At 37.2% G+C, this 14,316-nt stretch overlaps 1 protein-coding gene across 5 annotated transcripts in view; it reads right to left on the bottom strand.

The window, feature by feature from the left end:
* The window catches only part of PDE7B (phosphodiesterase 7B), a gene marked incomplete at its 5' end in the record, with an annotated part of 168,464 nt that overhangs the window by 105,347 nt on the left and 48,801 nt on the right, over positions 1-14,316 (bottom strand). For 3 of the 5 annotated variants that reach the window (XM_083858594.1, XM_083858593.1, XM_083858596.1), the window contains 2 exons: positions 8,907-8,967; positions 11,277-11,402. In XM_083858594.1, coding sequence (XP_083714720.1) covers positions 8,907-8,967; positions 11,277-11,402 — 187 coding nt within the window. The remainder of the gene's footprint in view (positions 1-8,906; positions 8,968-11,276; positions 11,403-14,316) is intronic. The other 2 variants (XM_083858595.1, XM_083858597.1) reach the window with 2 other exon arrangements.

Genomic DNA, 14,316 nt, shown 5'->3' with positions numbered 1-14,316 from the left:
AAAGAACAGTAGGATTTTGATTTGGTAGCTCTACTTTTTTATACTAGATGTGAAAAAAAAATCCTTCAAATATTACACTGCCAATTCTCAGTAAGAATGGTAAAATTATTAACAACATTTCAGAACAGCAAAAATGTTTAGCTCCAGAATAGGAGACATCCTTAAAATACAGAGTAGAGAAGAATATAGGAAAATGCCTTCTTAACCTGAGAAGTTTACGAGCATGTACAGCCAGGAACTGAGTGCTTGAAAGCACAGGAATTTCATGGCTTTCTCAGACATAAATCACTCTTACTAAAGATAGCTACACAATAATCTGTAGGACATTGCAGAGACTGTGAAATTCCAAGTATCACCAAGTAATAATTAAAGAAGCAAAGACTAATTGCTAGAGATGAGCTCAAACCACAAATTATAAATCTGAATCTTTTAAATCTAATTTTGAAAAGTTTAGCTCTGGAGATTTCATTATATGTATGCTATCATGAAGGGATGGCTGATGTAAAACTGTGAATAAGTGTTTTCTTCTTCAATTTGGTCCCCAATTTGGAATTCCTTTTCCCCCTCCCCATCTTTTGAGAGAAGATTATTATAGCAGTATGGTTAGTCACAGCAATTTTTTGTACAGCAAGTACTTTGGGTGAGCACAACCCACTCATAACACTTCGGACAAAGAAGATGGGAAACTACGTGAATGCAGTCCGTGTTTGGGCATGAGGTTAGGCATGAGGAAAAATCAAACTGTGAGGAAGCAGAGTGAATAGGCACTTGAAATCTATTTTCCAGCAGGGGATCAGAATAACTCATGTGACAAATACCATGAAACAACATATGAGATCATCTTAAGTAAATCAATCAAGCCACTGTTCCTCTGCTTTTCTAAGAAGTGCTTAGTTAAAAAAAAGAGAAAGGAAATGTCTGTGAAAAAAAATACAGGATTCTTCTTGTCTTATATGTATGTGCTCCCCCAGATGTGGGGGGCTATTTCTTATTCTGCTGCAGCCATAGCCAGCATCTGCCCTTGTGCAGGGTCAATAGCTGCAACAGAGTGCACTTAATCCCAACTGTGTTGCCTTTATTTTGGTAGGTATGAAAAAATTGGTGCTGTGAGGTTTAACTATCATAGGATGATGGAAGTTCAGAATTAAAAGGTCAACCTCTCACTAGATTATTATTACATAGATGGGCAGCAGAATGCAACTCTTATGTTTGTGACATGCTTTGGATGAAAAGGGAGACACTTGGCTTTGCCTTCTGCTAGAATTTGCAAGTATTTGTAGCCATGCTTTGAATGCAACTTCTGGACAGGACTTTGAGATCTGTAGCTTCTTCCTAAATTCTCAGACAAGTCAATTAACCTTTTTGATAGAAAGAAAAACTGAAGAGTCAGGGGTTTGGGGTATTTCTAGTTGGAGACTGGAGGGGTTTTATCATTATCTCTTGAGGTTTTGAATCTCAGCTGGATCTTTTGGTCCAAATGAATGGCTTTTGCAGACATGGGCAATACAGTAAACACTCTCTTCTCCAGAAAGCCATCGTGCTGTGCTTACATTAAACAGATGCTGCCAAATCCTCATTATTGCATTCTCTACAAGTGCCCTGACACTCCCATCTCTTTCCTGTACCAGGTTCAGACATAGGATAAAAACGATATATGATTCAAGGTAGTGTTTATGTGATAGAAAACAAAAAACCCTAAATTAAATTTAGAAAAGTGTTTTATATGCATGCTCAAAAGGACAAGGCCAGTTTTTGCCTCCTTCAGCACTCTTCTGAAAGGTAGAATACTGCAAGAGAAATAGTTTCAGTCTGACCTGATTTACAGGACAGGACAGAACAGGATAAACAGGTGGTCACTGTCACTCAACTACCAGCCTATATAATTACCTAAAATAGCAATTAGATCAAAATTACTCAAATAATAAGATGTTATTAGAGAACTGCTCTTTAAAATATTCTTAGGGCATCAGATGTTTCTTTTTTTTATAATTTCTTACCCAAATTAATCAAATAGTCATGAAAGTAAAATCTGGATTTGATATTTACATTCTTCACAGTTTTAGGCAAAAATATTATCATAGTAGAGACAAAGAGTTTCTACCTGTTTAGCCTGAAACTGTAACATGGTGATGAAGTGGAACAATTGTGGTGTGTGTATGCCATAAAGTCCTTGACAAAGAAATTGCTGTTGTGGCCTCATGCCTGCTGGTTTGCCACTTTCTGTCTCCAAGCAGCACTCCCATGTAGGCAGCCTGGCACCTCAGCCTTCCACATCAAGCATGGGGTGATTGCCCAAGCCTTTAGCCTCCTCTGTACCACCATGGCCAACAAGTCATGGGTGTTCTCGGAGAAGACAGGTGAGAAACAAAGTGTTGCATTTCAGGAAGATACAGTCAACCTAGGGAAGAGGTCTTAATTGACATGAAGGAGCAGTAAGCCTCTATTTCAGTGGTGGTAAGCACACCAGGGAATCCACTTTTTAAAATTCATTTACAAGCATAGTTGCAATATCAGGAGTTAAGTCATATTTTTAATTGCTATTCGAGAGAAAAAAGGGAAAAGTGTTAGAAGTTATTTGAAAATCTCTACTCAGTTGGGTAGAAGAACTACAGTTCCATAAGTCCTATCTGTACAATCCTGTTCTCATCAAAATAAATTGTTGGTAGAGCGTGGCAGTTGGAATATGAAATATAAGTGAAAAACTTGAAGCATTGACTTTTATGTTAGAATTTGAATGTATCTACATTAACAGAATATCAAAAGGAGACGCGGTGTTTATCTTTCTGTATGCATTCACACCATTTCTTTATAAATGGGAAAAAACTGCTTCTCTTCATCCTGTGTTGCAAGCTGCTCATGGAATAGAAACCTATCTTTTTGTAGCAGACATCCTAAGCCTCTCCCTTCCGGCAGCTATGAAATTCTGAGTAATCCTGATGGGCAGTGTAGCAACAAGCATGGATTTCTTGCTAGTCACTCAAGATCTTAGGCCTTTTCCCCATAAATATGTTGCTTAATTTTACAAAAATTAATTTTTGTGTTTATTTGCATCTCATTTGCGCAGATAGAATACTAAGTCTGCATGAGGTAAAAGGAAGGTGTAAGTGTTCGAGTGACTGGGATATAAATAGTCCATATATTTGGCTATTTAGAATACCATTACTCATGCATGACTATCAGTTGCAGCAGAAGTTTTGCATGTGCAAGATATATAGGGTCACATTTCAGATGATGTCAGCGAGGGCTCCAGGCTCTTCACCAGTGCAGAACCATTTGACTAGGTGCCTCTTTTCTCTTTCTCCCTTTGCTGCAGGGCAAGTTGACACATTTAATTACTCTTCAGTATTTTTACCCATTAGGTTATTTGGTTATTTACCTGATCAAGTTTTACAAAGTAAGTTATAATAGATTCTTTTTCTGCCACAAGTGAAGGTGCCTTCAATGGTTATATAAGTCAGAGATCAGCCAGCCAGAGCCTTGCCAGTACCCCTCTCTCCTGGCTTTCAACACAGTTGTTATTCCAGTAATGTCTCTCTCTCTTAAGCTGTGGCTGCCAACTCTGTTCAAATGTGTGGTGGTTTCCTGCAGTGGGCAAAGAGCCACCAAGACTGATGAAGCTGGATCCACGAAACTAATTTCATGGCTAAATGCCGATTCCTTTACCCATAACTCTTCATAGGCAATAAATGGTGGAAGTATGCCAAAAAGAACCTTTTAGGGGGGATGAGGGAGGTAGACACATGAGGGAGGTAGACACCTCTCTGTTCTAGAGTATGAAAAAGTTTGTTGCCTCAAAGCAACAAAGTTATGCACTAGCAGTCTGGAGAATTAAAAAAAAAAGGTGGCCCTATCTCAATTTTTTTTAATAATTGGGGTTTTGTTGTTGTTGTTGCTGTTTTTGATTAATTTTAAATGGCTATTTGTGAGGAAACTACTTTTATTCCAAGCAAGGATTCATCTGTTTGCCTTTGCAAGGATTAAGACTGCACCTAATGGGAAAAAAAAAACCTGAGCCACATAATTCCTGTCTGCATGGAATTTACAGTAATGAAAAGAAAGCACCTCAGCTTTTTTGCCATAGGGTGTCTGGAAGGCTTGTGTTTTCATCTTACCAACCAGCTCCTTAAGGAGGGCAATTCACATTTCCCCTGGAAGAATTTCTGCAGACAGCAGAGTTGGCCAACAAGAGATGTGACCTCTTCAAAATCTACTCAGCATTTCATTAAGGAGTAAAGACTAAATCTGGTGGTGAAAGACAGCTTGCTGGAATAACAAACTAAATAATTTGCTCTTATCATCCATCCCCCTTACTTCGCTATCATCAATCAGGTTGAACTGATTAAAACAAGAGGGATAATTTAATTTTGTATGTGTTGTTTGTTAGTATGTGCCTATTTTCTACACAGCATATAAGGATAACCATATCTACTCTGTATAAACAGGTAATTATTTATATAAACAAAATTGCATACATATTTATATATTTATATAATTGAAGTTTCTCTTCTAGTTGGCAGACTTTTTTGCTTCTGTGCTAGTTCTGGAGCCAGCTATGTGAACTTATTTTTTCCAGGACAAATTCTTAAAACTCAGTCGAGGTTACTGAATTAACTTTGTTAGCTGAGCTAGCTAAGGAAGTGAGAACCGGTTAAGTTGCCTTAACTTTGGACTCCTACAAGCTCATATGCAATCCTTCCCAGCAGAGTTAATTAGCTTAGGCATCCAACCAGCAATTTTCACAGCAAACTAACCCAATTATCTCTGCATGATACGATACTCTGTCATGTCTGAGCCCAGAATATGTCTGTCTGCATATGGGAAAAATTAACCTCAGGTTGTGCCATTGAAAATAGCAGTGGGTGCTCTAGGGAGAGGGATAGCTCTCTTCTGCCTTTCATAATATGAATCTCTAGACTGATAACTACATAGTGAGTACATATAATCTCAATTTTTGTGCTAACTATAATTTAAGTCAAAAGCATTTAAAGTAAAGAACATGAGGAGCTCAGGGTTCTAACTTCCAGAATGCAGCATAAAGCAAAATTTCTTTGACATCTTGTTCAGCATTATCAGACAATTCTTTCACAGCCAAGTGCCCTGACTAAATTGATAACAGTTCCAATTTAAGCAGAACAGTTCAGATTTTCTTCCTTGCCCTGGAAGTGCTGATGATCTGCCATTATCTCTCAACAGACTTGGAGACTCAAGGGAAATCTCTGATAACACACTTCTATTGACAGTGTGATATTTTCATTACTTGTATTACTGTAGAACTTCAGCTTCTCATTGTACTTACAAATTTATTCTTTTTGTTTCTAAGTGAGGAGGTGCTTATCTTCCCATTTTCCAAAGGACAATATATGTGCAGGGCTCAAAGTCTTATCCAATGCCATACTCAAGAAAGCTGTGATATATGTAAGATCTGAACACTTCAGGTCTTCCAAAAGCTAAGGTGGGCCACTGACCAACTTTCTTTTGTGACAGTTATAAAAGTTGTGTTGCTTTAAATGATATAACATATTGTCCTAGTTTTGACTGGGATGGAGTTAATGTTATTCTTTGTAATTTGTACGGTACTGAGTTTTTAATAAAGTATGAGAAAGATGTTGATAACATACTGACATTATAGGTTTTGTTCAGTAGAGCTTGCTCTAAGTCAAGGACTTTTTGGTTTCCTTTACTCTGACTGTGAGCAGGTGCACTGAACTTGCCAAAAGGATATTCCATACCATACAGCTTCATGATCTGGAAATAAATTTGTGTTTCTGTGTGTGTGTGTGCATTGGCTGGGAGCTGCTGATCTCTTTGGTCAGAGGTGGTGAGCACTTGTATTGAGCATCACTTGTTCCTCGAGGGTTATATTCCTCTCTCTCTCTTTTTCTTTAATGCTATTATTATTGTTGGTACTATTATTATAATAATATTTTATTTTGTTTCTATTATTCAACTGTCCCTGTCTCAACCCACAAGTTTTACTTTTTTCTGATTCAGCTCCTGCTGTGGGGGGGAAGTGAACGAGTGGCTGCATGTTGCTTAGTTTCCAGCTGGGATTAAATCATGACAACAGATAAATGTGTAAGGAGACAAGCAAAATATAAAAAATAATAGGCAGAACACAACTTTAGATAATTACAGTAATACTAGACATATTATGGTCAAAGCACATAGCTATTATCCTGTATATCCTCAGGAAACCCTGCTAAGTGACCATTTAATTTTGTTAATTTTTACACTTGAATTATAAGTATCTATCACTCTGATGCTGAAAGATCAGGCATTAAGCTGATTTTATCCTCTTAATCTCAGGTTGAGTGATATTTAGTCAGTGCCTTGAAAAGTTTCTGACTTTCACTCTAGGAATTGTAAGCATTTTGGCATTTTTTAACATATTATTTACTGTTTTCTAGTAGGAAGTCAGGATTTTTACTGCAAACCCCTCTTCCTCAACCTTTATAGGAAAAAGAACTTCATACACATAACCCACATTACCTCAAGGAATGTGGACTCAGTGGCAAGCCTGACATTACTTCTAAAAAAACTTTAAATTTGAAGCTAGCCCAGAACCAGTAGTATAAAGCAGACACAGACATTTTCCGACAGAAACAGCTACTACCATTTTAGAGTACAGCTCAATAATGTGCAGTTTCAAGTATGGACAGATTTTGCATCAAAGGTCCCTGAAGAAATACAATCAGTACTCCAGGCTCCCGTGTTTCTTTTCTTACTAGAGTCATTATCCTCTTGCAGTTGGGACTTGCCCTCTAGATTTCTGTCTAGAGCACTGGTGTCATTGTTACATTAAATGACAGCATGACAGTTTCAGCATATTTCAAAGACAGAGCTGCCAAGAAAGATGTCCCTCTCTGAAGGCACGCTGTGCTTTGTTCACTGGTTACACCCACAGACATTAATCATGTCAGCTTTGCATTGATCAGTGACAAACTGTGTTACATTCTCTTGGAAATTCAATTCCCCTGTAAAATATGAGACTGGGCACTGCATGACACATTCAACACAAAGTCTTCGACCTTTTTGGCTGTGCAATTTCTGGTTTCTGTTCCTTTCTACAAGTTCAACATGAAACGAGAGGTGCCCAGAATGGACACAGAATGGCTTTACAGCAATGGACACACTCTGGCTTTACCAGAACCACACAGATTTCTGCAATAAATTGAGACAATGAAACTTGTCTTCAGTAATCACTCTCAGAGAAACCATAGTTTCAGCTGTGTTAGTACAGTTAGTTGGTTTCTTCTTCCCACACGTCTTAGAGAGCCAGTTCTGGAGTATACAAATTTTGCTTAGAATAGTTTCAGTTATGTACATGATTTGGAATACCTTGGGGTGAAATGAAAAATTCTGTATTATATATGACACTGCAGTCCTTAATTTGTTAGCAACACTGAAAAATAACAATAGAAGGTGAAATATTTTTTAATACAAGAGATGTAACCTCTGAGAATCAGTTACACCTTTGGCATGTGCTCTTGGAGTCATTTTTACATTCCTAGCAGTTTCCTTACCCAGCACAGCATATGTTCTCATTCTGGTATGTATATATACTACAAGACATAGATAAGAACATGTGTAATGGAAACAAGATCTTGTTCTTCTCACTTCTCCTAAAGAATTGTTTGCACTGAGAGGGATGTCAAACTCCCAATTTTAGACTGACTTGTTCTAAAAATGCCAAATGAAATGATGAACCAACCCATGCAGAACGGGCTTTTTTGTTCTCCTCTCTCCCATTGCCCATTCTTCCCCCTAATGCATAATAACATTTGCATGGATATAACTTCCTTAGAACTAGAGTATTAGGAACTCAATTGTATTTACACTGCAGATTATAATTGGCATGATAAAGGATCACAAGTGTATCTTTTTTTGTCAGCTTGTTCCATTAAAGACTTCTAACCATGGATCATTGATGTAACAGATCATTATGGCCCATTGTGTCAGTTCATCTGTTGGGATCTGTGCGCTACAAGCATGACAGATTTCCTCGGCAGCAATTATAGTCTGTTGTGACAATAGGATTTAATGAATATAAACAACAAACCACATAATCTGTTATTACAGAGCACAGCTATGCACCCAGATGGGAATTAAGTTCCAAAACATTGCCAGTTGCAGTTTTAAAAATTGTGGCTATTTCAATCTTTACGTTATTAGATGCAATGCTCTAATTTACAGCATATATTTATCTCTTCCCTGGCAGGTCAAAGGTCTTCAGAATTTAAGGCTTAATGCTGCAAGTGTTCTGTGATTTCATTTTTTTCTGAGTAAACATTATCTCTTAGGTTTTTAGACATTTACTCCCTGCCTTTCACTGTGATACTAGCCATGCTATTAATGTCTTGGTACTAGCAATTTGGACTAAACAAACAGCCACCAATGAAATTGGTCACCAAACTTGATGAAACATAGCAGAATATTTTTGTATTGTTCCTAAAGAATAGGCACTTCTACTTAATATGATTTTTTTTATGAAGTTACACCAGTGCAAACATGTAAAATCACGTTGGCTGAAATTTCCCTCACTGATGCAGGTGAAGGTCTGCTATAGAGACTTTTGATACATGCTTGTGTAATTAATACTGTCCTTAGAAGTAGAGATTTTCAGCTTTTGCTAGACTTCAGCTCATCAGAGCTTCCAATTACAGTGTTGGTACTGCTATATTTTCATCTATGCACATGGACACTACTGGAATATGTGTACTTTGTTTAAATAATTGAAAGTTCATTGTAAAGAATATATTTGTGAGGACTACATGTGGATGAGCTATGTAAATGCCATTGTGTATCATCACGGTCATTATCATGTACTTTTAAGAAACAAATCCAAATTAAACATGTTTCCATATCCACACACTTGAATAAAAAAGGGAAGAGATTCTTACCCTTACCTAGCATGCGAACACATTTGGCATTCTGGTCAGGACTATCAAATGAGATTTCTCCGCACCTCTGGGGAAAAAAAAGAGATAAATTTCATTAAAGACTCTGTGATAGTACCCTTGTCCTCATCCTTTGATACCTCTCTTTATATTTTGGAACTAGAGATATTGAAGACACATTGTAAAAAAGTCAAAATGAAAGTCTATGCAAGTAGCCAAAGTTTAAGAAAAAAAAGGTTGTTGCAAATGTGCCAGAATGGGCTAACACTGTACTCCAGGATGTTCACCAAGGAAAACTCAAGGTAATGCCTTCCTGCCTTGGGATTTCTCTTAAGCTAAGACTGATGTCTGTCCCTGTCATCGAGGATGATTGTCTCCCTGTATATTCCCAGTCAAGGAACATCACTAGAGTTATGATCAGAATACAGAAGTGCTAGGTTGTTTTCAAACACAAGATACAATTTTTGAGTTTATGCAGACAGACCTGTCGGTTTAGCTGCCAGGAGAAACATAATTGGTGTGGCTCATGGATCTGATCCAGCTTCAATTAAAGACAATCAGTGGACAGATCCCACTAACTTCAGTAGTGGTTTCTTCAGGTGCTACATAAAAGATTCAGTTTTGTATCACTACACTCAGAGCTTGTGAGAGGGGCTTAAGGACAGCCTTTCTGTTTTTTCAAGGTAAAAGTGGTCTATACTTTCTTATGGTTTTGGTATCCATGACCAAATGAGAGTAAAAGCAGAGTGAGGAAAGTTTGGAAAAATCACTGAGAGCTGTCCATTTCCCTTCCTCTTTCTTACTTTCTCTTACGTACTATCTCCTTTTCAGCACTATGGTGAAGTTGTTAGAACTCTTTTTTGGGGTTTTTTAATTAATGAAAGTGACATTGCAGCAAATACTAAAACCTACAAATCAGGTAAGTAAAAACCTCAGAGCATCAAAGAAGATGAAACAGAGCAGCAGTTTCATAAATGAACAACACATTTGGAACTCTTTATTGTTAAAAATTTTTCACCTCCCTCACACTGAAATAAACACAAATAAACAAACAAAAGTCCCACACAGAGTCTTTTCATATATCAGTACATCTAAAAAGAGCAAAGAGATGCCTGTATTAACCTTTCTAGGTGGGAGCACATACTACATAAACATTGAAAAACAACATGTTGCATTTCAAAATTAATTTTACGAATGCTCTTATACCAGCTGCTGGTCAGGAGAAACAGAAACTTGATATTTATTTTTCTGAGAAGAATGCTAAAATATAGGCATCTTTTCACAGCATTCTCCCAGCTGCTTCTTCTCAAGCAAGCATACTTAGACAAACACAGATGGTAGAAAGGATGTCAAAATTCATTGCCCACTTCACCCCTGGAATTATGGTACTTCGTGAAAACTTTTGGTTGTTTTTGATTCAGCCCCTCAGAGGTACTGTATATTCCAGACATATTTATAAACCTCACATTTCAGGCTGGCAAATGGTGTCCTACAATATCTCACAATACTCAGCAGTCCTAGTGTTGTGAAATTGGGAAAATGGCTAACACTCCCCAGAGCCAACTAACATCCCACGGGATCCATTGTGATGATGGATGAACTTTGAAAACTTGGCAAGTACGATTCAGATAACTGTATACAAGTTCATAGCCTTATCTGAATTCCCTTTAGGCCTACAGTCCACAGAAGTGGTTGAAAATCATGTTACAACAGTCAGCCTAGGAGATTTTTCACCACTGCCACTGCAGCTGGAAATACCAGGAGAAAGAGCTTCTGCAGCAATTTCACTTCTGTTGCTAGTAAAACTTCATAGGTATATGTCAGTGGGATGAAAAATAAAATGCTACCAAACTGCTCAGAGTATCTGAAAAAGACCTGGATGGATCCTGGATGTATAAAATGGCACAGAAAGACAGCAGGAACTGACTTTTGCTCATCCAAAGAATAGAGTTTGCACATTTCTGCTGCTAGCAGATGTTTTCCATGAACAAGAATTAAGGAATGATTTCTGGATTTAATCTTTAGGATTAAACTGGGACTTTACCACAAGTGCTATGCATTCCTTCCAGGGCTGGAGATCTTCCTCTGCCCTTTTCCTAGACTGGCTTACTTCCTTGTTTAGCTTTGTTCTGCCTGCTGGTACATCATGGTTGGTACTGTAAGATATAGCTGAAAGTCTCTCCAGACTCAAACCATTTCCAAACTAATCTTACAGCAGCTGCTCACTCCCTCCTGAAAACTTCTAAGTTGGCTATGGGGTCAGTAAAGAATCTATCAGGGAGAAGCAAGAGGAATTTGACATTAGATGCTGGTTATTCTACTTTTTAATTTCAACCAGTTGGAAAGCAGAGAGTGAAGGAGGAATGACCTTAGACATACCTGAGTTTGGTATATTTTAAATCTCATTTTGGGCTTCATGGCTGGGCCTAGTGTAGTATTGGCTGGACTGGCTCTGCTATATGCAATCCTGGATGTTGGGCTGGTGAGTTCACAAAGGCAGCACTGCTGAAAATAATACCACCAGTGTTCAATTTCCCTTAAGTGCGAGAGCCTTTGTTGTTGAAAATCTTAAAAACTGTTGTGTTTTGAATTGATTAGATTTGACAAAGAAATGGGTAAATACAAGTAAAATTCAACCTTCTGAGTCTTTTTGTACATTCATATACTTTGAATAACTGAACTCTGGACTAGACTGATTTTTTTTTTTTTCTCTTTCTGGAGAAAAGGAAAACATAAGTGCTCTCAGTTAATAATATTTTCAGTAATAGAGGTGTATTTCCACATAGAATTGCAGCCTACAGTTCATTACACACATGAAATCTTTTTAATCTTTATATAAGAAAATGAATTAATAAATAATCTACTTTCTACTCCCTTTTTTGAGATCAGATGCATGCCATGACATTGAGCCTGTTACACAAGCTGCAATGTAGTAAATCAGAATGGAACTTACATGTCCTCCATGGAAAAGAGACTGAATCATGGAGCAGCTGAAAGTGGAGCTTAAAATAAAGTGAAAAATGAGAATAGAGACCAAAGGACATGGAATTCAGAAGAAACTCAGTGGCATTTACTCAGTACAGTAAGTAAATCAGAGAGCTTGAAGCCAGCCTGGATGACTCTGATTGCCCAGTACCACTTGTCAGAAAAGGGAAACACTGGAAGGCACTGGCACAGTCCTCCACAGAGAAAGGCTCTGCTGGAGAAGGGTGTTCTCAGGCAAAACCATCACTTTGCAAGATACTATGAGGAGTACACAGGAAAATGGGCAGCCATCTGCAAGAAGCCCTCTACCAAAAGAGTGCAAGTAAAATTGCAACAAAGCAGGGCATAGCTAGCAGGAAAAAGTTCATGGAGAGAATGGATGGAAAATCTACTCTATGTACAAATGCAGTAACACATCTCATGTTACTTCTCTGGTATTACGTGATCATTCATAGGTTGGGTTTCCATTTCCAGCATGCCTGGGCTCACACCAGCTGCATTTGAGGATTTGAGCTATGTAGCAATGAACAGCATGTATATACCCCAGCCAGAATATGCTCTTAGTTTGTTGGGGGGTTTTGGTTTCTTTTTTAATGTTGTGGAGAAAATTTTAGCTATGGAAAAACTGCTCTTGAAGTCATTCTGTCCAACTTCTGTCTCTCTGATAAACTAATGCATTACTCATTTTAAGGAGGAAGATGCTAATCAAGTAACTGAAATAAATGGACTTAAACTCTTTTCTATGACAAAATTCAGCAAGTAAATGTCTGAAAGTGCTTTTCATGAGCATTTCAGTAAGTGGCATATCAATTTTCTACTTATTAAAGGCATATCACTAATACTGATCTAGCATTTAACTATTTTAATCTTGCTAGATTCTATAGTGTTTTAAAAATATAGTAGGAATTTTTCTGGCATGAAATTTGAATATGTGTAATTTTGACCTTTTTAAGCTTCAGATAACCAAGTTTTGTAAAGCCAGTTTAAAAGGTTATTGGTGTAGGAACCATATTTATAGGCTTCTTCACTCCAATCTGTTTTGTTCTGAATGTCCTGAGTATGGTTTTCAACATATATCCCTTCCAACATTACAATAATCAGGGAGGTACTTGATGTACACAATCAGCCAAACATGAGAATAAATATTGCTTTTTTTTTTTTTTGCAGGAGGTGACAGGGATTATTGTCCTTCCAAACAGAGGAGATGTGTTAACTGCACATTGATTGCATGTCAAATATTTTCTAAGAATATATTGATTTCTTTTTTAAAGTAACCTTCAGTTAGTATGCTTTGCTCTTACCAATAGTAGATGGAAGTTGATTCCACATAACAACATAATTTGGTGAAAGAGCTTTTTCTTTCTTTTTTTTTCCTAGAGTACCAGATATAATTTCTTATTCCTTAAGAAAGTAGAGCTAAAAGATATACTCATAAACACAGCTGATTAAAAGAATTTAAGGCAGAGCAAAAAGCTTCTATGCTTTTATGAATAAATGGATAATCTCAGAGGCAAAAAAAATTTTACTGTTATTCCCATTTCTGTTTCCCTATTACATTCCTTTCTCCATCATTTTTAAAAAGTACTTAAATAATGTTCTCTGGTATGTAAAAACATCGTTCTATTTGCCTAAGGATTATAGATGTAAAATCTGCTAATGAAATACACTGCTACTTTGTAATTCTTAGCAAATTTCCATAAAAACAACGGGCCACTTACAAATAGCTGAAATCTAGGGGCGGTATTTCAGGCCACATGCCCTTCATCTTCAGGCTGCATGGGAGGCCTTTTAAGGTTGATTCACTGGAAAACTATCAGAGTGTAGGAATTGTAGGATATCCAAGGCATTGTGCTTCCCTTTCTGCCCCTCCTCTCTGACACGGACAAAAGAAAATATGAGAACTACAAAAGCAGACTGACATGTAATCTCTCTTACCTGCAGCCTTTCCGCTATCATCTCCCCAAAATAAAAGCCTTGTAATAATATCTGATAGTGATTAAATCAAATTTTATGCAAAACAAGGAATTTTCCTACCGATACTCTGTATTCTTGAGAGACACTTAAATGTCAGATACTTCTGAGTTTTGCTGAATCTTTATCAATGGTCTTTGTTGGCCTTAGCAAAGGAAATAAAGCCACTGTTTTCATTTATTTAGAGACAAAAGCTCCTTTTCTCTATATCACACTGTATTTTAATTTTAACAGGCTCATATTTGATCAATTTTCTCTGAAGACAGTAATTGCAAAAGCTTACCCTATTCATGTGACCTGGAACTGATGACTCTGTATTCTTGAAGAACTTTACCTATCCTTTCTTACATGAAAGTGTGTGTATAATGAATGCAGCTTGAGAATTACACATATATAAATGTATGAACATTCTCTTTGGTAGCAAACACTACTAAAATCTTTCAGCCAATGAAATTGCTCAAGA

Source organism: Zosterops lateralis (genome assembly GCF_965231275.1).
Source record: "Zosterops lateralis genome assembly, chromosome: 3".
Classification (NCBI taxonomy): Eukaryota; Metazoa; Chordata; class Aves; order Passeriformes; family Zosteropidae; genus Zosterops; species Zosterops lateralis.
Note: the sequence above shows the minus strand (reverse complement) of the source record. Positions and strands in the feature narration are given on the sequence as shown.